The sequence below is a fragment of the Tripterygium wilfordii genome, chromosome 13 (genome assembly GCF_013401445.1).
Source record: "Tripterygium wilfordii isolate XIE 37 chromosome 13, ASM1340144v1, whole genome shotgun sequence".
Classification (NCBI taxonomy): Eukaryota; Viridiplantae; Streptophyta; class Magnoliopsida; order Celastrales; family Celastraceae; genus Tripterygium; species Tripterygium wilfordii.
Window position 1 is genome coordinate 3,090,219 of NC_052244.1, and position 24,129 is coordinate 3,114,347.

General features: G+C 37.5%; 4 protein-coding genes and 1 long non-coding RNA gene across 7 annotated transcripts; 4 read left to right on the plus strand and 1 right to left on the minus strand.

Moving 5' to 3' along the window:
- The first annotated feature begins 5,105 nt into the window (after positions 1 to 5,105).
- LOC120013952 (protein RETICULATA-RELATED 3, chloroplastic-like) lies at positions 5,106 to 6,753 on the plus strand. The gene has a single exon (XM_038865940.1). The coding sequence runs from the start codon at positions 5,304 to 5,306 to the stop codon at positions 6,315 to 6,317; it is 1,014 nt and encodes a 337-aa protein (XP_038721868.1). The 5' UTR covers positions 5,106 to 5,303; the 3' UTR covers positions 6,318 to 6,753.
- Positions 6,754 to 7,670: 917 nt separating this feature from the next.
- LOC120013731 lies at positions 7,671 to 8,711 on the plus strand. The gene is made up of 2 exons (XR_005471477.1): positions 7,671 to 7,810; positions 8,291 to 8,711. It is a non-coding gene; the product is annotated as an uncharacterized LOC120013731 (long non-coding RNA).
- A 131-nt stretch (positions 8,712 to 8,842) lies between these two features.
- On the plus strand, positions 8,843 to 12,303 carry LOC120013249 (UBP1-associated protein 2B-like). Of its 2 annotated transcripts, none has more exons than XM_038864998.1 (2): positions 8,843 to 10,583; positions 11,948 to 12,303. In XM_038864998.1, the coding sequence occupies exon 1, from the start codon at positions 8,899 to 8,901 to the stop codon at positions 10,570 to 10,572; it is 1,674 nt and encodes a 557-aa protein (XP_038720926.1). In that variant the 5' UTR covers positions 8,843 to 8,898; the 3' UTR covers positions 10,573 to 10,583; positions 11,948 to 12,303. The 2 variants fall into 2 exon arrangements, with proteins under 2 accessions (XP_038720926.1, XP_038720925.1); XM_038864997.1 differs by lacking the exon at positions 11,948 to 12,303 and adding an exon at positions 11,312 to 11,666 and having other exon boundaries at positions 8,844 to 10,583.
- Positions 12,304 to 12,473: 170 nt separating this feature from the next.
- Positions 12,474 to 20,419, plus strand: LOC120013250 (ABSCISIC ACID-INSENSITIVE 5-like protein 3). Its single transcript, XM_038864999.1, has 5 exons — positions 12,474 to 12,608; positions 15,890 to 16,623; positions 16,706 to 16,777; positions 19,253 to 19,378; positions 20,007 to 20,419. The coding sequence occupies exons 1-4, from the start codon at positions 12,593 to 12,595 to the stop codon at positions 19,331 to 19,333; spliced, it is 903 nt and encodes a 300-aa protein (XP_038720927.1). The 5' UTR covers positions 12,474 to 12,592; the 3' UTR covers positions 19,334 to 19,378; positions 20,007 to 20,419.
- Positions 19,712 to 23,992, minus strand: LOC120013251 (myb family transcription factor PHL7-like). Of its 2 annotated transcripts, none has more exons than XM_038865000.1 (7): positions 23,094 to 23,992; positions 22,390 to 22,611; positions 21,441 to 21,517; positions 21,286 to 21,328; positions 21,111 to 21,174; positions 20,893 to 20,962; positions 19,712 to 20,241 (listed from the first exon to the last, which is right to left on the minus strand). In XM_038865000.1, exons 2-7 carry the CDS (start codon positions 22,595 to 22,597, stop codon positions 19,975 to 19,977), a joined length of 729 nt encoding a protein of 242 aa, XP_038720928.1. In that variant the 5' UTR covers positions 22,598 to 22,611; positions 23,094 to 23,992; the 3' UTR covers positions 19,712 to 19,974. The 2 variants fall into 2 exon arrangements, with proteins under 2 accessions (XP_038720928.1, XP_038720929.1); XM_038865001.1 differs by having other exon boundaries at positions 21,111 to 21,168; positions 23,094 to 23,991.
- Positions 23,993 to 24,129: the final 137 nt, after the last annotated feature.

The window sequence follows — 24,129 nt, forward strand, 5'->3', positions numbered from 1 at the left end:
CCTTTTTTATTGTACGGTTGGGACAATGTGCTTCTTCGCACCCTAAGATCCATAGTGGTGGACACTTGATGGATACTTCATATGTAAGCAACTTCAATGACAAATACAATATCAAACACTCCAAAACCATTATCTCTCTTATTATCTCTCCTACGTGGCATAATTTAATTGGGTGAGTGAGTCTCACAATATACACTATTCATCAACACTTCATACTTATTTTCTCTATTTTCTCTCTCTTACTTTTCATCATCTTTTTTTTACTTTTCATCACATCTCTCTTCCTTTTATCACCTCTATCTTCTTTTTTATCATCTCTTTTCACTATTTATCAACTATATACATACTTCATATTTCAAGTGTCATTTTCCACAACAACCTATAAAACTCTCTTCACTATTCCTCAACTATATACATACTTCATATTTCAAGTGTCATTTTCCACAACAACCTATAAAACAAGTGTCATTATCAAGGAAGTGTGTTTTCAAGTATTCATTGTCATCCATTGTAGAACTCTAGCACTCTAAATTTTCCATAAAATTCACTTTTGAACACTTGAAAAATATGTTTCAAGTGTCCATTGGACATGCTAACACACACAATATCAAGCACTTGAAATTGTGTATAAAGTATCAATTACCACATGTGGATTCCGCTTATGTGCACTTTCAAATTTTTAGAGTGTACTCCATAAATGGAGTTTGTCTTAATTTACTAAATATTTTCAAGTATGGTTTTGTCTCATTATAGAGCTTTATCACTGAGTTTCACCATAAAATGTAGTTTCAAGCACATGATACAATGCCCAATTGCCCATTGTGGATGCTCGGTACCAACTCCTGTTTGATGTTTGGCAAGCCATGTGGAAGTCGCCACTTCAAATTCCTTGATACTTGTGCAAACTCTCAATTTTAAAGTGTTGTCTTACAATGGTTAACATTTCAAACACTCCAAGTTGGTCTCTCCTCTTTATATCTCTTGATTCATATATGGGGGTGATGTGAACAACACGTGACGTCCATTAATTGGATGTATGAGTCCCGTTTTATTCACTATTTATCATTTAACAAACACTCCAAATATGGAGTGTCAATCTTTTTACTCTTTTCAAGAGTCAAAACATATTCATTGTGAACATTAAAGTGCTAGATATATGAAGAAAGTAATATTTAGAGCACTCCAAATTTCTCCCATTGGAGTTGCTCGTGTGAGGAGATGTGGAAGTCGATAGACGTGAGTCACGTGACAACCCTTTCCATTGATGAAGGAAAAAAGTAATTTAAGGTCCTATAATGAAAGTTCGTATATTCAGTCAATGTGACATGTGGATGACATTTGCCTTATACCCTTATCTCATGCTTTTGTTCCCAACCAAGCTATTAGGGGTGCACATGGGTCGGGTTGGGTTGGGTTGGGTTTATGGACATATCTCACCTGACCCGCATGGGGTCGGGTTAGTGTTTTACCAACCCTCACCTGACCCTCTTTTGATGTCGGGTTGGGTCGAGTTGGGTCAAACGGGTTGGGTCGGGTCAATGAGGTCGGGTCGGGTTATAGAATAATATGCCAATGTTAATACTTAATAGAAAAATACTCCAAAAAATAGTCTAAAAACCTACTTTGGTTGATACAGATTGCAGAATAATAGAAATTAGAAACATCATTTCACATTCATCCACTCCAATCTGCTCATTAAATTGCAGACTTGCAATAGTCCAAAATAATCCAAAAATACCAACAGTTCGAACAAATGACAGTTCACAAATTGACAAAATTTAACAATAGTCCATACTCTAAATTCTAAAATATGCAAATACATCATACAATACTAATTAGTAAACACAAAACAAGTATTAGAGTAGTATGGACTATGGGCTTATAATTATATATCAATATAAAGGATAAAAAGACATAGTATCATTGATATGAGGTCGGGTCGGGTTAATAAGGGTCGGGTTGGGGTACATGTCTCATCCAACCCGTATAAGGTCGGGTTGCCCTCTAACCAACCCTTAACCAACCCTCAACTATGTGGGTATGGGTCGGTTTACGTGGGTCGGGTCAATGAGGTCGGGTCGGGTCAAAGTCAGGTTTTGTGCACCCCTACAAGCTATGGGCACACAAAAACACAGCCACCCAGGATTCGGGAAAACCATCCCCAAGTTACTGTCCGAACCCATCCTAGGTTTGTAGATTACATGATATATTTGATAAAATTTTATGAATTGAGCTTAGTCATACCAACAAAATTGGGATGGTGATTCCAATTTGATTATATATATATATATATATATATGATGAATTATCACATAAGGGTGTAATGTAAAAATGTAAAATAAAAGTTATTTTTTAATGGTCTGGATGAATAAGATGATAAATGGGGTTCACTATTTTGGGTCCAACATGTTTCAAATCAATGGTGTAAATATATACCCTTATTTTACACTATTACATTATACCTTTATGTGATAATTTATTATATTATATTATTATTATTATTATCTTAAAAACAAAGTGCACAATGTTTTGTCGGTGTAGCGTTATACATCACTAGAAACCCACCTAATGTCATTAACGCCGCTAATAAAGATACAACAAAAACCACTGGCAGCAAAACTACGACTAGGATCACCCGTTGAATTCAGATCAACGGCTCTCGTTGACCCACTTTTCTCTATCCATGGCATTAATAAAACAGCAACCCATGAACCGTCAAAAACAAGAAAAGTAAATCAATCCAATGGGCCATTCTGACCTATAAATCCATTCGTTTCCCTGTTTTGTTATTATTAACAGAAAAAAGGAAAAGAAAACCACTTTCATGGCTTCTCTAGTGCTGCTTCTATCAGCTCTCGTTCGACCCAGAAATCCAAATCTGGGTATTGTAACAGCAATTTCATCGTCTTCTGCTGCTGCATCTGTGGCTTCCATGAGTTCGAGGAGGACGGAGACTAATAAAACTGATCAGTTAGAGACTGTGACCGAAGATCCGCGGGAGTGGAGAGTTCGTGTAGACCATGTTTGGCCGTAGATTGTTTGGTGTTTATGCGGAAGAATTTCCGAAGTTCTCATCGAAGGCATAATTCATAGAAATTTGTTGATTCATGCCTATTTTAATGTTTTTGCCCTCCTTTTTTGTAATTACCATTTACAACTTAATTACCAATAATGTTTGTGATTTTCTTTTTTTCTTTCTTTTTCCTAGTGAGCTAAAAAAAATAAAAATTACTAATGCCTCTATGTCAACTTCAATTAAGGTCCAAAATAAATGGCTGGTAAATCTGACACAAGGGCGCGTTGTATGGGCCCAAGACAGTCCATTAAGAACTAAAAACCAATATCAAATTAAGAATAAATCTTTACGGACCCATGATTGAGAATAAACAATATCCTTAATATGTTTGGGTTTGGGTTTCCAAGATTGCCCACCATAAGTTAATTTGGTGGCCAGCAGTCTAGGGCTGAATATGGGTCGGGTTTACGGAAAAACCTCACCCGACCTTATCCCGACCCACATAAGGTCGGGTGAGGTTTACTTCAACCCTTAACCAACCTCATTTAACGATGGATTGGGTTGAGTCAAGTCAGTACCTGTCACTAAGTTTAAAATTTTTCCTAAAATTCTCTACCTAAATCATTATAGTGTAATTAAATACTCAAGCCTCATATTAAGTGGGTTGGGCACTTGACCCATTAAATACTCAAGCCTCATCATATTAATAAACTAATAGATAGACTAATAGCCTAATAGCCTAATAGGTGTTAATATATTAATGGATATTGTCTATACAAGCATAAAACAACATTATATAATAAAATGAGATTGGGTCGGGTTAAGATAGATACCTCATTCGACTCGCATAAGGTCGGGTTACCCTTGAACAAACTCTTATCCAATCCTCAACTATATGGATAGCGATCGGGTTAATCGGATCGGATCGGTGGGATTGGGTCGGGTCATATGCCGTTTTGCACGGCCCTAGCCAACACCGACTATTGTTGCAACTTAGCTGATAAAGCTCAATACGTATCTTTCTCGGGCGCTATTAGTGGGCTTGGATGGCACTAACTGGGCCAGACTACTACACTGGGCTTGGGCCTCATGGTGTCAGCCTAGTACGACAAAAAGTATATTTTGATGATTTTCGTGCCTCACTATTGTATTGTTCTTTTGTTTTAATTTTTAATCGCATGCTAGCTAATTGAAGTCAGAGTTTTGTCCAAAATGGATCACAGTTCAAAGAATCTCGAGCCGAACGGCTATTTGTCGTATTATTTACAACAATTGTCGTTTTGGGTATTTTTATCAAGCCTTGCACTTGGCAACCATGCAAAGTAAAACAACATCCAAATGTACTAAACGACAACAACCAGATGTCTTAGGTTCGTGGTTCTCTGTATCGACGTCGCGCCAATTCTGGAAATTCATTTAAGCTACAGAGACTGCGAAACTGAAGAAAACCACAGCGCAGAGAAAGCTTCAGCGCATTAATTGGTATGGCTTCTCTGGTTCTTCTCGTATCTGAATTCTTTCGGGCTCAAATCTCAAACCCTACTTCTGCAACAAATCAACATTCTTCTTTTGTCGGGAGACCATGTTTCGGTGACAAATGTGCGACAAGAGACGAGTACAGCGAGCCTGATGTCTCCATGGATTTGCAGGATATAAGGATTTGTGTTATTGACACCGTCCGGCCTTAATTTGTTGGAGACATACGCACCTGGTGGAACCGTGGAAGTAGAAGAGCTTTTGGTTGAGCGATCCAATGATTTGCAACTGTTGATGCCCAATTCAGCTTATGAAAGATCATTTCCTGTGTATTTTACTATTTTCCTTAGGTTGTATAAGTTTATGTTATGGGTCACACAATACCGAATGAAAAATTAATTTAGCCATGCTCTAGCCTTGAGCCTAACTTAGTATGTCATCAGCTGAGTTTTTTTGTGCATGTAGGTTTAACGGTATGAATTTAGGTCTATATCGAATGTTCAAAGACAAACCTCGAATATTTACATGTCATTAGCATCCTTTGTTTGGTTCAATTTTTTAGTGTCCAAGAGTGAGTTTTGGCCTCTAATTCACTCCGAGTGTCAATACTCATAGTCCTTCCCCCTTCAACTAACTTCAACGAAAGAGTCCTCATACAGGTATATACAACCACAAGATCCAATTTAGTGGGTTGGTGAGTTCTTGTCATTTATACAAACAGTTCACGTTCACAACCACCCTAGTAGAGTAATAGAGCCAACCAGTAAACCCAAAGCCACCAGCTTCTCTCCTCGGTACCCGCCAGAGCAGCATGGCCGCCGCTATGATCCGTCTCCTCCACTCCCCGATCTCCCATTGCAGTAGCTACTCTTTAGATCGCCAATCCCCGATCCAAACTTCTCCAAATCTTGCTATTTCTCCTAACAATCCCCATCTCCCTCCTCTATATTTTAAGACCCGCGATCGCCCTTCCAGTTTCAAACTTTTGGCCTCAGGTGATGGAGGTATCGGGATCGGATCCGGTGGCGGCACTGGGGGTCCCGGCGGCGGTGATAGGTGGAGCTCTGAAGGCGGAGACGAAAGTTCGGAGAATAAGAAAGACGCTTTTGGACCATTGGGGCTGTTTTTGAATGGATGGAGATCTAGGGTTCAAGCAGACCCGCAATTCCCATTCAAGGTCCTGATGGAGGAAATAGTAGGCGTGACTGCTTGTGTGCTAGGAGATATGGCCTCTCGCCCGAACTTTGGCCTTAACGAATTGGATTTCGTTTTCTCCACACTCGTAGTTAATTCAATTTTGAATTTCGTTCTTATGTACATTCTAGCACCAACTGCAGGCGCCTCTGCATCTTCAGGTCTACGTTCGATGTTTGAACCGGGAGCATTCTCTGTGTTTGACCGATTGGGTGCTTTTCTGTACAAGGGTGTACTATTCGCGGCAGTTGGCTTCGCAGCTGGGCTGGTGGGTACTGCCTTATCGAACGGATTGATGGGGATGAGGAAGAAGATGGATCCGTTATTTGAGACCCCAAACAAGCCACCACCAATTCTGCTGAATGCAGGCACTTGGGCGCTTCACCTGGGTTTGAGCAGCAACTTGAGGTACCAAACATTGAATGGGATTGAGTTCGTGTTGGCTAAAGGAGTTCCGCCTCTGGTCTTCAAAGTGTCTGTAGTGATCTTAAGGTGTTTGAATAATGTCCTTGGTGGGGTTTCGTTTGTGGCGTTAGCAAGGATGACTGGGTCGCAGAAGGGAGGGAAAGTAGAGGCAGATGATGTTGAGGAGGTAAAGGAGAAGTTGGTGGGTAATAGTGGTTCCGATTAGTTGGGATTTCTTTTTCTTCTCCTCTCTTGTTTCATCCTAACTACGGTAGAGAGTGAAGGTTGGTACGAATAAACGCCATTTGGTTGTTTTTGGATGGCTTAGCGCAAATGGAATGTCGTGACTCCAAGTTTATGAGTGTTTTCATTATAGCGATTTGCGAGATGGATCATTGCTCAACCTAGCTTGTGCGAATGACATCATGCATTATTTTTCCACATGGTCCATGGGAGTTGCATGGTCTTTCATATAACCCGAAATTTACCAATCAATTGTCCGATAGGCAATTGGATGGATTCCACGTCAAAAAAGGTAATTTTGCTACACCATCTATGTAGCATCGTCTATGAGGGAGTGACTAGAAGTTTTGGTTTCGATTATAACATATTTTTCGTGGTTTTTCTGAAATATCAAGTTAAATTTGCATATTTTGTGTTGAGTAACTCTAATTATCAGCATCAGGTTCTCATTTCCAGTAGCTGTAATTCCAATATTCTTTTTGTCATGTTGATAATAATAATAAAATTTTTTAAAAAAACACCTATAATTAAAAAAAATCACACTATATCAAGAGAATAATAATAATAATAAATCAATGCTGAAACCCGATGTCTACTAAGCTTGTAAGTATATATATATTCGATTTGGTTTGGGATAAACCGAATTCACACACACAACAAAAACCCAACAAACTTAAATAAATACAAATAGAGCACGATCCAAGCTAGTACAATTAAAGGGACCCATGAAAATGGTTAGTTGGTTAGGGCCTTACTGCAGGGTCTACATTGGGTCCATTTGAATCCACAAATGTTTTTTAAGAATAATCAATACAAAATATATGAGGTATAAATAATCATAATGTATTTTTTAGGGGAAAAAAACCCTCAAGTCCTTGATAAAAGATTGATACAAATATGAAACATTTTTTTATCGTTGGATCAAATACCTATTTGGCTTGTTATTTTTTGTCAATGAATTAAAAATTTTAGCCTTAAAAAAAATTACATAATGATGACATATACCTATATTCCATAAATTATATATTGACTTTTTTTTTTAAAATTATTTGTGGATTCAAATGGACCTAATGCAGGCCGCAGGGTATGACAGAGGGATGGAAAATAGTAAGCTAATATATTATATAGAAATATTAATATATTTAAATTAAATATATAAATAATTTTGACTTTAAACCCAATTTAATTTTCTCCAATAATTGAGAAACATCTGCATTTGACTTGGCCTCTTAATTGAGCAATTTTGAATAGGAAATAAAAATGGTATCCAAGTCTAGAAGATGCCAATATTAGTTGACCATAACTTTTCAAAGATTTGAATTATTGAATAATTAAGTGTTTCTGTAGCATTCACGTCTAAGGCTCATCCTCTAAACCCTTCCTTCCTTTGTCAGTCTCATCTCCATTTCTTTGTATTCCAAGCCAAAATCTCTTCAGTTTCTGTTGAATTCTCATTTTTTTGGTGAAACCAACAAGGTATGCAAACATGTGCAATTTATTTGTGTTTCTTTTAGATTGCTAAATAGTTTGTTGTTTCTCTGATCTCATCATGCTTTATAGTTTTGGGAGAGATTTTTCCAATAGTGATTGGGGATTTTCAATCCCTGATAACTTCCCATTTCAAATCAAAATCCAAGCAATGTTTTTTTCTTTTTCTCTTGTCTTCATGACCGGCCTGGATGTGACAATGTTCATGTCTTAGTGACCATGTATTTTTAGGCGAAAACGACAGCTATATGTTGCCGTTTTTCTGCCTGTATGTTTTGTTGTAGAGCATGATTTAACGTATCCCGTTAGTGGTATTGCTAGGCAGACTCTACCAAATACAACCTTATTCTAGTTTTGTTTTGTATGACTCAAAATTAATTTTGGGAATCCATCCAAGTTTTACATATTATCTCAATTGTTCATCTTTCTCATCTATGTCTTTTTTTTTTAATTGAATTAACTTCGCAGGGAAACAATGTCAGAAGAGAAAACAAAGAGGGAGGTTAATACCAAAGAAAATGCTCTCAAGGATGGTACAATGAGGAAATCATGGTCAACTGATTCTTTATCAAGCAGTGCCATTGGAAGAACCTGTGTGTGCGCTCCGACGAAGCATGAAGGATCGTTTCGGTGTCGGATGCACCACCGTACTTCCTTGAACAACCTTCAAAACTGTAATACTCAAATTCATGGCAATCCGAAGCCTGAAGCTGAAGAAAACAAGTGAAGATTTTTTTAAAAAAATTTATTTGCATTATTAAGTAAGCGTGCTTAGGTTTGCTTGTTTGGTTATGTAATAGACATTGCTTGGTTTATTTTTAAGCATTTGAAAAGTCCTATATTATTATTGTAAATATTCCAGTAATATTATTTATTTGTTTATTTTTAAGTGGAATTTCAATCAAGAGCAATTTGAGAAAATCGATTTTCTATTTCGGCGATCATTGACTTTAATCTATTTTTCACATTAAAATAAAATAAAAAAGAAAAAATTATAATAAGCCCTCCAAAACCCTAGCCTTCAAATCGATTATCGTCTCTGAATACCAACGCAACGCTCGCTTTCTCGTTACAAAATGGCAAAGAAGCGGAAGCACGATTCCGAGTCCATAGACCCAACCGCGCCCCCGCAGAAACAACAGCAGCAGAAGCTGGAACCAGTCGCTGTGAAACGAGAACCCACAACTCAAAACGAACAAACCCCCCCGCAGAAACAACAGCAGCAGCAGCGGGAACCAGTCTATGTGAAACGAGAACCCACAACTCAAAACGAACAAACCGCCCCGCAGAAACAACAGCAGCAGAAGCTGGAACCAGTCGCTGTGAAACTAGAACCCACAACTCAGAACGAACAAACCCCCCCGCAGAAACAACAGCAGCAGAATCTGGAACCAGTCGCTGTGAAACTAGAACCCACAACTCAAAACGAACAAACCGTGGAAGAAGAGTACGAGGAGGAATACGAAGAAATCGAAGAAGAAGAGGAAGTGGAGGAGGAGGAAGAGAACGACCATGAAGATCAGAATGCCAGCAATCAGACGTTACAGAATGCGTCCACGTCGAATCTTGGAGCAGTCGAAGAGGGCGATGATGAGGATGAACCGATATCGAAGCTCCTGGAGCCGTTCAGTAAAGAACAACTTGTTATGCTGCTATGCGAAGCCGCGGATTCTCACCGCGATGTCGCGGATCGAATTCTGGTAGTGGCCGATGAGGACCATGTGCACCGTAAGATCTTTGTTCACGGACTTGGCAGGGACACTAACGGCGAGATTCTTAGGAGCGAGTTCAAGCAGTACGGGGAGATTGAGGACTGCAAGGCCGTCCGTGACAAGATTTCGGGGAAATCAAAGGGATACGGTTTCATCCTCTTCAAGAGTAGACGCGGAGCTCGTGAGGCCTTGAAGCAGCCCCAGAAGAAAATTGGCAATAGGATGACTGCTTGCCAGCTTGCATCTATTGGCCCAGTCCCCGCACCCGGCACTGCCCCCGCCGTTCAGCCTCAGCAGCAGCTGTTGTCCGAGTATACACTGAGAAAGATATATGTGAGCAATGTTGGGGCTGAATTGGATCCACAGAAGTTACTAGCCTTCTTTTCCAAGTTTGGAGAGATTGAGGAAGGGCCATTGGGGCTCGATAAGATGACTGGGAAGCCCAAAGGATTTTGCTTGTTTGTGTATAAGACAGTTGAGAGCGCAAAAATGGCCCTAGAGGAGCCGCACAAGAACTTTGAGGGGCATATCTTGCACTGCCAGAAGGCTATTGATGGGCGGAAACCAGGTAAAGGTCATCCGCGGCAGCATCATGGACAGCACAATTCGCAATTTCAAAGGAATGATAATCAGGGATTTGTGGGTGGAGCTGCTGCGGGGGGTGGGCATCTAATGGCACCGGCTGCTGGTATTGGATTCAACCAAGGGGGCGCTGCACCACAGGCATTCAATGCAGCTCTTGGGCAGGCACTGACAGCATTGCTGGCAACACAGGGTGCCGGCTTGGGACTAAGTAATCTGCTTGGGACATTGGGTTCTGCAGCTACCGGACTACAGGCTGTGCCAAGTTCAGCTACTGGACTACAGGCTGTGTATGGGACCCAGACAAATATAAGCCCTGGAGTGGTGGGAGGATACGGTAATCAGGCTGGGATGCAGGGACCCTATCCAAATCAGCAGATAGGGCAGGGCGGGTCTGGAAGGGGGCAGCATGGTGTTGGCCAATTTGGTGGTGTTGGACCTTATATGGGGCATTAGGTGTCCCTCAGGTATGACTGATTTACTCCTCCTCTTTGTTGCTTTGCGTTCCTTGCTGTTTTCTGGTAGGATATAGACTAAATAAATATGCATCTACAAAGAACTAGCCAAATTTCTTTGGAAGTAGCATGGTTATTGCTTTTGTAGCTTGCTAACATGCTGAATATTTCTTACCTTATTCTGGTATCTCAGCCTAACATGCTGAATATGTTTTGTCAGTATCAATGCTATGGCAGCTAATTTGCAGGCCTGTTGGTTATGAATAAGTGATATTAGCTTCCATAGGTTTGTGCTTAGATGCTAAAATGGAATCATGAAACTTTGTTGGTTAGTATTTTTTTTTTTTTTGATATTATGTATTTAGACTTCATTTGAGGCACAATGTATTACCAGTTGATCTGCTAATACAAGGTATGGAAGCAAATTGATACTTGTCATTGTGGTTCTGAGTCCTGACTTGTTTTCGTTTTGTATGGAGCTAAGCAGTGCTTTACATTGTACTTCAACAAATGATTTCAGATCGTTTTCTGAAGTATCGTGTTTTTATTCAGCCTTTCTAAAGTTTTTAAAATAGTTTTACTGCAAAAGTAAAGTAGCATTCGTTGGTATGGTTAAATGCTGAAATGATTATTTTCCAGAGCTTTAATCTTGACCTTCATTAATCAAAGTTTTTGCTAATTTCTAATGGATTTGTTTCTGAAATCTTTTTTACGAAATAATCTTTTTATGCATTGTGCAGATTCCTTTTGTTCATCAGTCTTTTAGTACTGCCCTGGTGAATCTGCTGAAGTTTTAAGGAGATGATGCAAATGAAGTCTTTGTTTTATGCTGAAAAGTTACTCTTTGCTTACAACAGAGAGCAAACTCTTAAAACTGTTAAATGGAGTTTTGGTTTTCTCTATTTGTTTTGTTGACTTACCTTTAATCTGTTCCAAAATGTTGTACTACTTGGGTATTTGATATTTGATTTCAAAGCTTTGAGAACATTCTTTGTATTTTTCGTTATGTATCTATGTGGAGTCGGTGAAGTTGAACCAAACTACAAATCTATTTGGTTGTTAATTAAATACTGCTTGCACATTTATTCTTTAGAATTAATTAATTTTATGCACTTTTTTTAAGTATTGTTCTATATTTCCAAAGTGCCTGTCTTTTTTGATGTAAGACGGTTGTTTGTCATTGATTCCTTAGTTTTAATTGTTCTTATTTATGAATTATGATTTTGCAAATAATGTTTTATCCAGCTGTAATTTAGAAGTGAATATTTATGAATAACTTGCGACATTAATGCATGGTGTGTTCAAGATATATGAGCCTCAGTGTTTGTCTATCTAATGAATCTTGCTCAGATTTTATGTCTCATTTTGTACTGCAGGTGACCTTGATGCAGGTTGAGCAACCGTAATTATTATGGCTTACTTGCACTAATGATTTTTTTCATATGGTTAGAATGTTAGATTGAATAAGATAACTGAGATCTTCAGATTGATTTCAGAGTTCATTTCCTTGGAAAACGTGTCATGTGGTTTTTTAAAGCAAAAAAATAGAGTATAGTATAGAACTGAGGAAACATTTCCTATTTCTTGGGATAAAATACTGCTTTAAAATTACTTTGTGTGCGTAAATTGAGCAGCTGCTTTAGAAGTACTATTTTTGGTGTTTCCAAGTGTTTTCTTTGTCGCCTTACTTGAATCAAATGTTTAACATCTTCATCAAACTTTGTGTTGGTTATTTTTTGTAAACATCAACTATTGTTTACCTTGGTACTGTCTTTGCAATTGGACCTTTTCAAATAACTTTTGAAGATTGTTTTGCATTGACCAAAAATTTACCTGTTTTAGCCTTATAAAACTTGAAGTTCACTCATATTTTTAAGAGATGGGAGAATATGGATATAAGTTGAGTACAATTAACTGTTTGCTTAGGTTTTGATTAAACTTGTCTTCATGCACTAAACAACCAACATTACATTGCTCAACTTTCAAGAATGCACTTGTTGGTGTTGGTGTCTGCAGACTAGATGACATGCGTGGAAGGTAAGAAATTGAACTTACATTAATAATTTCTTGAATATTTTCAGTTGAGTTAGATTTAATATTGGGAAACTTTTTTTTTTTGGTAAGTAATATTGGGAAACTCACATTGTCTCTGGACTATGTAGAGCATAATATAATGGGCTTACTAGCCTTACTTAGATAAATCAGCAAAATAGCAAATCTAGGGCAGAAAAAACCCATTAATTTCTAGTACTTGGAGGTTATATGTGCCTCTTTTGGCCTTTAATCTGTCGCCTTACATTCGAAAGTTTTCAACTGAAATATGTCTTGTTTTTTAGGCTTCAAGTGTTACAAAGCGGTAAGACACATTTTGGAACATTTGTGTTTCATTGTCTTAGGCTCCACTTTCTTTGGTCCTTTGGTGGTAGAGTTCATCTCAGAAGAATATTTGTCAGAACTTACTTTTTCCTTGCGTTTCAGTTGTTTGTATTGTGTATCACGACTATTTTGGGTTCCCTGGGCTTAGCACTAGAAATCTAATCAAGGGGGAAATGGTGCAAGTAGCCTATGTCTTAATTTTCATTTTTCAATGACAGGGATGAGGTGGGTTTGGTCTATTTTATAGATGTTGTAGCTATTGTAAAAGGGGGAAATGGTGCAAGCTTAGCACATCCTTGGAATGCGCAGTCAGTGAGTTTTGACTTGAAAGTTAAATCTTTTAGTTTGCTTGAATTTGTTGAGAGTTTGATATTGTTTTTAGCTCTTCGCCTACCGTTTCGATGGTGCCTGTATTAGAAGTAGATTTTTCAAGATAACCTGTGCATAGTTGTGGGATATGATATGAGTTTGTTGGACTTGTTCTTTTTCCTCGTTTATTATTTTGTTGATGTGTTTGTTGATTTAAATGGTGGAGGCCTTGATTATTTATTTGCAATTGGACTGCATATTTGGTGGGATGCATTTCATAAGCCACCTTCCCTAGTTCCCTTCCAACTTGGTAAAGATAGTGCTCAGGCCAGCGATGTTTATAGTACATGATCATTGTATTTGGTGGAGATGTAAGTGCATATTTTATTTGCAGCTTTGGTGTAATATATTTATATATATATATACATACATACATACATACATATATGTATTTCGTTGAGTACCAGGTTGTGATTGGTTGGTGGAGTACTAGGTTAGTGTTAATTTCATTATCTTGTCTCTTGCTTTCTCATCATGTTGTGAATTATGTATACTCAAGCACTTTCTTAACATGATGTAAAATGGTATTTTAAATATTAAAAATAGAGAAAGCTAATTATAACCTCTTAATTAAGAGAAAGCTAATTAAAATAATAGTAGATTTTCAGTATTGTCTAGCAAGCTGTCTTATGTGTGTGCCCACCAAGAGTGGGCTTGGTTGCCCCTCCCCCCCCCCCCCCCACCTGACCTGACACCCCCCATTGGCTTTTGTCAACAACTAATTAATCTTCTTTGAAAGGAACTAAAAGTAAATTAAAGTTAATATATAGAGAGACAAATAAATAAGTGGTTATGGACCTAGATGTACGTATTGAAGCTAAGAGTTTGTTCCTGTTATCACGTGCGTTTTTATAAGAATATTCCCCCTCAAACCTTGGAGTGTGTAGCTCAACCCACTAGCATGCACTCTTCTATTTTACTTCCTGTTTTTTTCCCCTACCAAAAACCCTTGCATCTAATAGAAATGTAGTATTATGCTGCATGGGTTGTTCCCCTCTTGTTCCTCTTCATCTCATCAAGTGTTTTATAATCAAATAAATATTTTTCTCACGTATTTTTATGTACATCGGAAAGTTATTAAATACAATTTTATTTAAAATTAATAAAATTCTTTTTCTCCTTTAATATATATATATATATATATATATTAAAGAATTCTCACATAAAGGTTTAATGTAAGGGTGTAAAATAAGGGTATATATATGTGTGTGTGTATATATATATATATATATATATATATTGTGTTAAAATATTAAATTTTAATATTTTTTTACATGATATCTACTTAAAATATTAAATGAGTACTTGAAAAATATCAACATAAATTAAAATTATTAAGTGTAGAAATTTATTTTTAAATTTTTTATTCCAATTTAATTATGATCTATATATTAATTTTAATTATTTAATATTTAAAAAGAAAAAAATACAAGGAAAAGGAAAGAAATCATTTATATATTATGAGTATTTCCATAAACTGAATTTGTTATATTTAATTAATTATAATTGATTCGTTACCAATTGGTTCGGTTGACAATCGACTGGATTTGACATATGTTTGTCCAAGTTCGATTTCAATTGTAAAAGTAATTTTTATGATATTTAAAAAAAATTGATTCGTTAAATGTCTGATATCAATAATATAACAAAAATAATAGAGACGGTTTTACAAGTCACTTGTTGGAGAGAGTATAGAAAAAATAAAAAATAAAAACTTCAAAAAGAAAAAAGAAAAAATGGGAATTAAGATGGAAATGTGGGTTCGCTTGGAAAGCGTCCCCACTCTTGCACTTTTAAAAAAAAAAAGAATTCCTTTTATAGATTCAGATCGGATCCTGCGACAAGTGAGTGAAGTCTCTCTGAGATTTTGTTCTGTTTTTGGGTGTTTTGTTTTAATTCACAGTCACAACTGTGGATTCTTCACTCATTTTGTCCTCGAAATTTCACTTTCCTTTTCACGTTTCCCGTCTGCAAAGTTCATACATTGTTTGCTTCTAGTAGAAAATGTAGGTCCCTTCTTTCTTTCTTTTGTATAGTTTTTTTTTTTGTGGGTGTTTTTCTTAATAGAGTCTATTTATATTCCGCTCTGGCTCTGGTTATTTGCAGCTTGATATCTGGGTTCTTGTTCTTTTGTGGAGAATGTTGAAACCTAGTCCATGCAAGATGACTTTTTGAAGATTTTTCATTTTGTTCCTATTATCTGAGGGGCTGATATCTAGTTTTTGCAGCCGTTACTGTGTGCAGTCTCTAGTTTTTTTATTTGATCTGGGTTTCATTTCGACTTCCCTGCTTTTCTGTTCTGAATCTTTCAGTCTCTCTTAATGCACCTAAGTGGTTTTTTTTTTTTTGACATTTAAGCTTTAATGGGCATCTAGGTTTGTTTTTTGTCGGAAATTTTGAGCCATTCATAAGTGTTCTTATATTTATTTGGGTTTTAATTTAATACGTTTAGATAGTTTTTTTGATCCGAGTCTGAGGTTGAGATTGAAGGTATTTAGTGTTCTACGGTTCATATAGGCCTCTGGAGATTTATTTATATAATAAATGATATATTGAGACAATGGATTCTGAAGGTGAAGCAGTTCAAGAGCCAAATCTTCCATCTTTGGCAAGGCAAGGCTCAATGTTCAGTCTCACCCTCGATGAGGTCCAGAACCAATTGGGTAATTTGGGGAAACCATTGGGGAGCATGAATCTCGATGAGCTTCTCAAAAGCATCGACAATGGTGGTGCACCCCAAAATCATTCAGGATCGTCTTTGCCTCGGCAAGGGAGCCTCACATTGTCCAGAGATCTTAGTAAGAAGACTGTCGATGAGTTATGGAAAGACATACAACTAAAGAAGAATGACAAGGAAGAACAATGGAATAATGACGCAGAAAGACATCCAACTCTTGGGAAGATGACCCTTGAAGATTTCTTGGCGAGAGCAGGCGTTGTTGCTGATTCAATTCTGATGCCGCAACAAAATACCCAACAACAAGAGAATCAATGGATGCAATTCCAGCTCCCTTCAGTACAGCAGCCTCAGCAACAGCATCATCAACATGATATGATGCCTGTTTTTATGCCAAACCATCCGATTCAACAGCCTATGGCTTTGAGTATGATGGAAGGCCCTTATGCTGATGTTCAAGTGAACGTGTCACCCTCTTCTTTGATGGGCACTCTTTCAGATACACAGGCAGCAGCCACGCGGAAAAGGGCTGCTCCTGGAGGAAACGTGGTTGAGAAGACTGTTGAAAGGAGGCATAAGAGAATGATTAAGAACAGGGAATCTGCGGCGCGGTCACGAGCCAGGAAACAAGTTAAGATTTGATCAAATTTGTTTGTTGATAATTATTAATCTTAGTATATGTACTTAAGAGAGTGTATGTTTTGAAGGACAGGCTTATACACATGAGCTAGAGATCAAGATCTCGCATTTGGAAGAGGAAAACAAAATACTCAGAAGACAAAGTGTAAGCTTTATTTTCATATTACTTGAAGCTTTTGTAATTACTAGGATATATTTTGTTGTATTGACTCATGTGTATCTTAGTAGTTTAATTATGCCTTGCCTCTTGATTTTTCATTCATTGTAGTTCAAGAAATGGATGCAGGTTGTTAGTTCATGTCCTCTACTATGTAGTCATCGACATTATTCTGTGATGGATTATTCTAGTATGTAATCAATAAATAATTCACAATCCACTCATTGTTTGTTGAATGCTGAAATAACAGTCTTCATCTGTTGCACCGCATTATGGTTTAACCCATCTGTAGATTATCTCTACATGGATAGATAGATTGATCTCATTGTCGATCTAGAAATATAGATTAAGCAATCATTTCGGTGTTTTCAATGTGGTTTTTGTGACCTTTTTTATTGGATAGGACATGTTTTGTCTTCCCAGTTGATACATTCTTCAATCTCTTCGAGTCTTAGTAAGCTGCTTACTTTCATATTTTAATTTTTTGAAATGGAGGTTTGAGACTCCTATGAATAAGTTGTTGTGAATTTGTTTCTTGATATTATTACCACAACAAAAATCTGTTCAACCATCTACCTTTGATACATTTCTTGAGAGGCCTATGAGTAAGGTTTTTTTAACCCAGCTAAAACCTTTTCTTCGGTGGCGTTTTGTACTTCAGTTCTGTGCCAAATCTGATGGCCAGGGTATTTTATCTCTATATGTGACAAACATATAAATTTCTGATGGCCAAGTTATCTTTCCACATAATAATTTAAGCATAGGGCTACAGGTAAGTTTTACTGAAATCACTGCTGTAGGTTAGATTTGGGAAATATGTTTACTGTTGTTATGTGTTATGAAGGTTTTGGATGAGAATCAGTGTTAGTATCTGACTAGGGGCTTGTGGGCTATTGATTAATAGTTTTCGTGAATGTTTTAAAAGGCAAGGCTTGATGATGATTAGTTAAAGGATGAATGAGAGAATACATGCAGGAGATTCTGGATAAAACAATAAAAGTTGTTTTAAGGGCTAGCTTTGACGGATCTTAGGGTGCTTGTGTTTGTGGGTTTATATGGGTGAAAGGGCTTCTTTTCTGGGAGTGGGTCTGTAGATTTATGACTGAATATAAACAACACAAGTTGTTTTTAACTCTGATGGATCTCGGAGTGGTTGTGGTAAGTGCAGTGCATAAATTCAGTTCCCTTTTGTGGTTCTGTTGGGAAGTTATCCCCATAAAGACCTCAAGATAATGAACAGAGAATTGAAATTATATATTGTTCATTAGAAGGATAAAGATCAAAGCCGTTGAAAGTTATTACATGTTTTTAGTCATGCAATTCACTTGTTAAAATCTAATTGCTCTGGCCAATTTAAATTGAGTTGAAGTGAAACTTCATTGTGGAAGCCTTTCTTCCCAAAAACGTCCGGGTCGAAATATGGCTTTCAAATTAAGTTCGGAATTAGTAGATGCTGCCAAAGGAAGTGCCATACGCAAAAAGATACTGGTAGCTACATCTTATGCAGGTTAGGGTATTAGTATCCATGTCAAAACCAGTGGAATATTTGTCTAAATTTGAGATTTTTTCCCCTGGTTCTTTGTTCAGCAGCAGCAGCCTTCTTTTGTGTATCTGCTGAAGTAAAAAACATATTGAACTCTTTCTTTCAACATAGTCCAAAGTGCATGAGTTCATTTGTGGATTACAAGATTGCCTGTAAGAATAAACTTGTAGGTTGATACATCTTTAATTATCCACAATGGGACAAACAGTAGCAAGCTCTTTCTCTCTCTCTTAACATTCTTCAATTCTTATTTTCTGTGCTTAAAACATTCCTATGAATAGCTGCCATGTACTGTTGGAAAATTACTCATGAACATGTTACATAATGCTGCAGAAAGGTCAGTAGTTTGCTTATTATGACCATAGATTAGAAAAAAGCCATAAGTCCATAACATAAGAAGTAAGTTCTACTATACATACTTAGTTAATGGTGGCATTTGCAGTTGTAACGAAAGTAGGGCTACCCATTCTTCACTATTTGCTTGATGAATCAACTTGTCCGAATAAACTTGAGTAATTATACAGAAGTCTGTTTCAGATTTGCTCATGATGGTAGTTGCGCTAATATACTACTTCTTACTGAGTTTCAGTCTTTATCCATGTTTACCCAGTGTCCATGTTCTCTTGCCGAAGATATTTGCATTAATGATATTTGCTGCACCATTTTTTCTGCACTCCATGCAAATCTATCTGGACTTGGGATCAACATAGTAAGGTTGACATTTAAAAAATTTCTATTATTGTTTCTTGAAGTGTTTCTGTTAGCTTTGATATCTCAGTGCAGGCATAAAACCTGAGTGCATGCGTGTGCTTTGCCCTATTTTTTCTTTTGATAGTGGACAAAGAAATAATATGTTTTTTCATACTGAATATCAGAATTAACTCTCTGATTTTGTTTTTCCTATTAAATTCTTCTTTCAGGAATTGGATAAGGTCTTGCCTAGTGCTCCTCCCATTGAGCCTAAGCATCAGCTTCGGAGAACGAGTTCAGCCCCTTTCTGATATTTTTCTTGTCACTACATAATGGTTAAAAGATGCATTATTCAGGTGACTGCCACTGGAGCCTCTCCTCTCGAGCTTTTTTGTCTCTAGTTCTGCTGATAATTCTCTTTACTCGCCCCCAAGCCCCCCCAATGTGAACCATTTCCTTGTATGTACATTTTATCGCTTAAATTGGAGTCATGATGCACAAGGGAATTTCCTAGTTTTTCTCATACAAAACTGACTTTCATCAATCTTTGCCATAAAGCATGTATGATAACTGTTCATTGTGGTAGATAGTGATATCGCTGAGGAACCGTAGTCCCCAATACTTCGTTTCTGCACAGGCTATTTTGTGCAAGTCCTTTGGAATAACGTTAATAAATAGGAGTTTCAGAGTAGGAGTTCGAAATAGTGACTGAGAATTGATAGAATAGATTTTACATCTTATTACACTCTTAGAAAAGCATACTAAATGAGACCATATACAGTGCTTTCACCATGTATGGCAAGTCAAGTTTCCCGCCAATGCAACATTGATTTCATCTTTGCTCTTATGATTTGTGGAGTTCTTGGATCTGTCCATTCTCAGCATCAATGCAAGCTGTAGGGTGTCAGATAGCTAGTCAATCCCATGTCCAAGACACAAGTTTTGGTCCCAATTAAGATATTTCTTCTGGTCGGGTTTCTGCAGGAAATAGAGAACAGCAGCTGTCATCTCTCAAACCATCATCCATCCTTGGTTTCTTACGGGGAGAAGACGCTTCTGTTGGGCCAGTTCTAGGCATCTCAGTTGGAGAGGCCGTTTTGTTCTCCTCGACCAGTGGCTTGGAATCTTTTAGCACCCCACCTAGTTTCTGCTGCTCCTCAACGATCTTCTGCAAGTATTTACCCTGGGCTTCTATCCTTACTTGTAACTGCCTCTGCACCTGGAAAAAAGAGAGGATTATGTAAAAATGTTGCTCCTCATACCATAGGACATTCTCCAAGATATCGTAATATCGTATTATCTTCCTGAACAAGCTTGCTTGAAATGAATAATTCAAGCAACATTTTTACAGGATGTAGAACATGCTAGAGAACAAAATATTAATTTGATTCCAGGTACCCTATGACTATGAGAAGATGGCTGCAACACAACCCAAACGAACTCTCAAAAACTTGAGATGGGTCTAATTGTTGTGCTAAATCACCAAACCCCTAGACAAAGCACCACATCGATTGACAGAATCAAACCATCCAAGCAAAATAATGCAGAGAATGAAGCAATACATCAAAGCAGTAAAGAACACAAGCAATATACGTGGTTCGGCAAAAAGCCTACGTCCATGGGCAGTAAATATTCAGTTTCACTATTTGGAGAAGTTACAATTCGAGAGACTCACCAATACAAGAAGAACAAGCCCACCAAATGGAGAAGACAACAAAGAGAAAAAAACCCAACCCACATAAGGCAATCGGAACCCCAAGAACCCCAATTCCCTGGACAAACAAAACCTGACATTGCCCCACCCCCCTATACATGATTTAAGGTTGCAGAAAAAACCATCTTTCATTAAAAGCGAGTATAAAACACGAACCTCAAGTTGTTCATGTAAACGCTTCTGGACCTCCATCTGCAATCTCAATGCTTCATTGATTTGAACTCCCCTGAATGAAATTATGATTATGTTAGCGTGGAAAGCCAGGGAATTCGTAATTTTCATTTCCCAGTTGCATCCTTCCATGTCGAGAACATGAGAGACGAGTCATAGAATTTTAGATGTAAAACAACTCTGGCAGAAGACAAAGTACTCACGAGGAAGAATCCATGTCAGAGGGGCTTTCTGCAGAGCCTTTCTTCTCGTCTTTGGAACCTAAAACTTATCGAGAAACTTTCAAACTTCAGATCCATTTTGTTCAATGTTGAGAGGAAGAAGAGCAAGGAAGGAATGACTGGCACAAAAATATAAGAGAAAATAAGGCACTCTTACCATAAGCTGAAGACTCTGGCAGGTATTTTGCAAGGCGACACTTCTGTAAAAACAATAATGAAAAACAATTATATTTACTTTCGATGCAGGCAGAAATATCAACACCAACACAATGTCTACGTAGACAAAGAAAATGTTAAGGCCGCATTATATACCTGTAAATGGCTTTTCACGTGATAAATGGTAAGTCCAGGGACACACATCAAGCTTAGGACACCTTTCGGTGTTGCCTCTAAAACAAAACATCAAAGAATATGTACATCAATGAAAAGGCTTTCCATGCATGTAAGCTTAAAATTGATGCAGAAGTGGCATTGAGACAATGATAGCATAGATTGAGAAGCCTTATATCACAGAAACTAGACCACCTCCTCACTAAAAATGAATGTAGTTAAAACCTAAAGACGACATGTCTGAGCTTCTTTTTTAATTTTTTAATGCAACAAAACTAATTTATTAATTATGAATGAAGACTAGAAAATAATTCATTAGAAAATGGCACAAGAATAACACCAATCTGTCAGTACAAAACCAAAAATGCCCTAATCTTATAATGCTTAAAAATAGTTATACACGCTACTAACTTTCCATTGCTTTTTTAAAATAAATATAAAAGCAGGGAAAGTTTGATTGTATCATTTTGAAACTTAGGAGCCACCATAACGAGATAAGGTTGAAAAACGTATTAACTATCAAAATTTTTGACAATTCTAGTAGATTGTAGCAAACCAGAGAAAAGGATGACATTTAAAAAACAAAAAGAAAGCAATCAGATCTAACAAACTTTGCTGCAAATGAAGCACACCACTTCAGGGCTAAAAAAAGAATTGCAGCCACAAAAGCTTATCAACAAAGTTACCATATAAGGCATCATTTCCCTAGAACATACCTAATGTAAACTACAAAACCAGTGACAAATATCAATCCTATATCTTAAAGTTAAAGCACTCAATCCATAATTGCAGAAAGATCAATGGACCACCATAGTAACCGAATACAGTCCCCTTTGCTTGCTAGCAATACGAAGATAAGGAAATAGCCATTTAATAAAAGAAAGGGGAAAACAATGTACAACAAGTTCAGAAACTAAAGCAAGATACCCACTGTCTGGTCCCCCTAGTTGTGTGATTGCGTCCACAAAGCGGTCATGAAGATCTGAAGTCCACCGCAAACGCTGTTTCCCAGCACCTCCAAGAGGAGTGATAGTCTTTACTCCAGCTCCACCTAAGCTTTCAACATTGGAAACTTGTTCAGCATCTTGAGTTCTACGCGGCACTAAGCTCACAGTTGAAACTTTGTTCGCATGATACATATTTGTGTCCCAGACTACAATTTAGCATATACACCATAAGGAAAATCATAGAAATCAGCTCTGATTTCCTCGAATGGGAGGACACATCATATAAATATGTTGGATTGTAGAAATAAAATCAACTAATAAAGCAAATATATAAGGAAATACCCTATCACGTAGCAACATCGTACATAACAACTTTTCATATAACAAATAAAAATAATTCTTATTCAAGATAAAATCAAAGATTAACAGCGACCATGAAACTCCAGTATAGTGCTGATCCTTCAGCAGCCATAAGCATTACCAAGCAAAGAACCCACCAAAGTTCAATTTTAACATTTAAAAACGCTATAATTAATGATCGAAAATTCCTAAAAACTCCATTCGAAAATTTTGTGAATCTTAAACGAAACATATACGGAATTAATTATCAGCAGCAGTTGACATAAAGGCAAATTCAACCCAAAAATGGAAAATTGAGATAAAAAGAAGACTTAAAACCGGAATTTACCTCTACAGACTCAAGCGCGAGCAAGTGAGCTTCCGGGTTCTATCAGATGCTTTCGGTTTAACAACCCACAAAGAGAATCGAATTGAGGTCTCAAAACGGCAACTATTAATTGAAGAGGTGGACAGTCGGAAAAGCGGGGAATCGCGAGCGCTTTCCGTGAAACCCAGGGGACGTTGGAAATTACGGTTTCGGATTAGTTGGCTCTGAATTCTGACAATGATAATCTGGAATTTGGATTCTGATTTGAGAGGAACAGAGGGAGAGAGAGGGGGAAAGTCGTCGACAACGCCGTCTCTCTGTGTAGAAGTTAGCGGGGAAAGCCTGGCGCCGTTTGTTGGGTCGTTGAAGTGGAATTGTGCTTTGTTATGGGAAGATTACAGCCCTGAAGGGTAGACAATGGGTTATTAAGAATTTGGGTTCTTAATTCTTTTCGCCGTCTCTCCTGCTACCAGCCAAACCGATTTGAATCAAAAACCCAGTCGGCTTGATAGGGTTAATCGCCGAATCAGAGGCCTTTTAGACGGATTTCGCTTCGCTTTTTCCAATCAATCAAATTATTCCTTTGTCTGCCATGATCTAATCTTTGTATATATCATCTCTCTCGTCCACTGACAATCAAGAGCCGAGGTGCCCCGTCAAAAAAGAAGTCACAAAAGAGTCCACGAAAGACGGGCTAACCGATGAGAGAACATCTCGACAAAGACTGGAAGCCCCTCGGCATATTATCGAGCACCGAAGGACTCTCCCGTAACCTATTAGCGTTGGAGAGGTCAGTGTTCTATTTCTATTGTGCAGTCCATCTCAACCGAGCAAGGACACCAGTCCTATTGCATTGTCTTATACATCACTAACATTGATGATACGTACTAACATCGAAGAAGATAGTTTTACTGTCTGATACACCATTAAGATTGAAGATAGTTTTGAACGTTATCAGTTTGCCATTACATTATTGTTTTTGATTTTGTAGCTTAGTTATTGGTTGTGATCACATCAATCAATCATCATCAATCTATCAATCATCAATCTATATCGA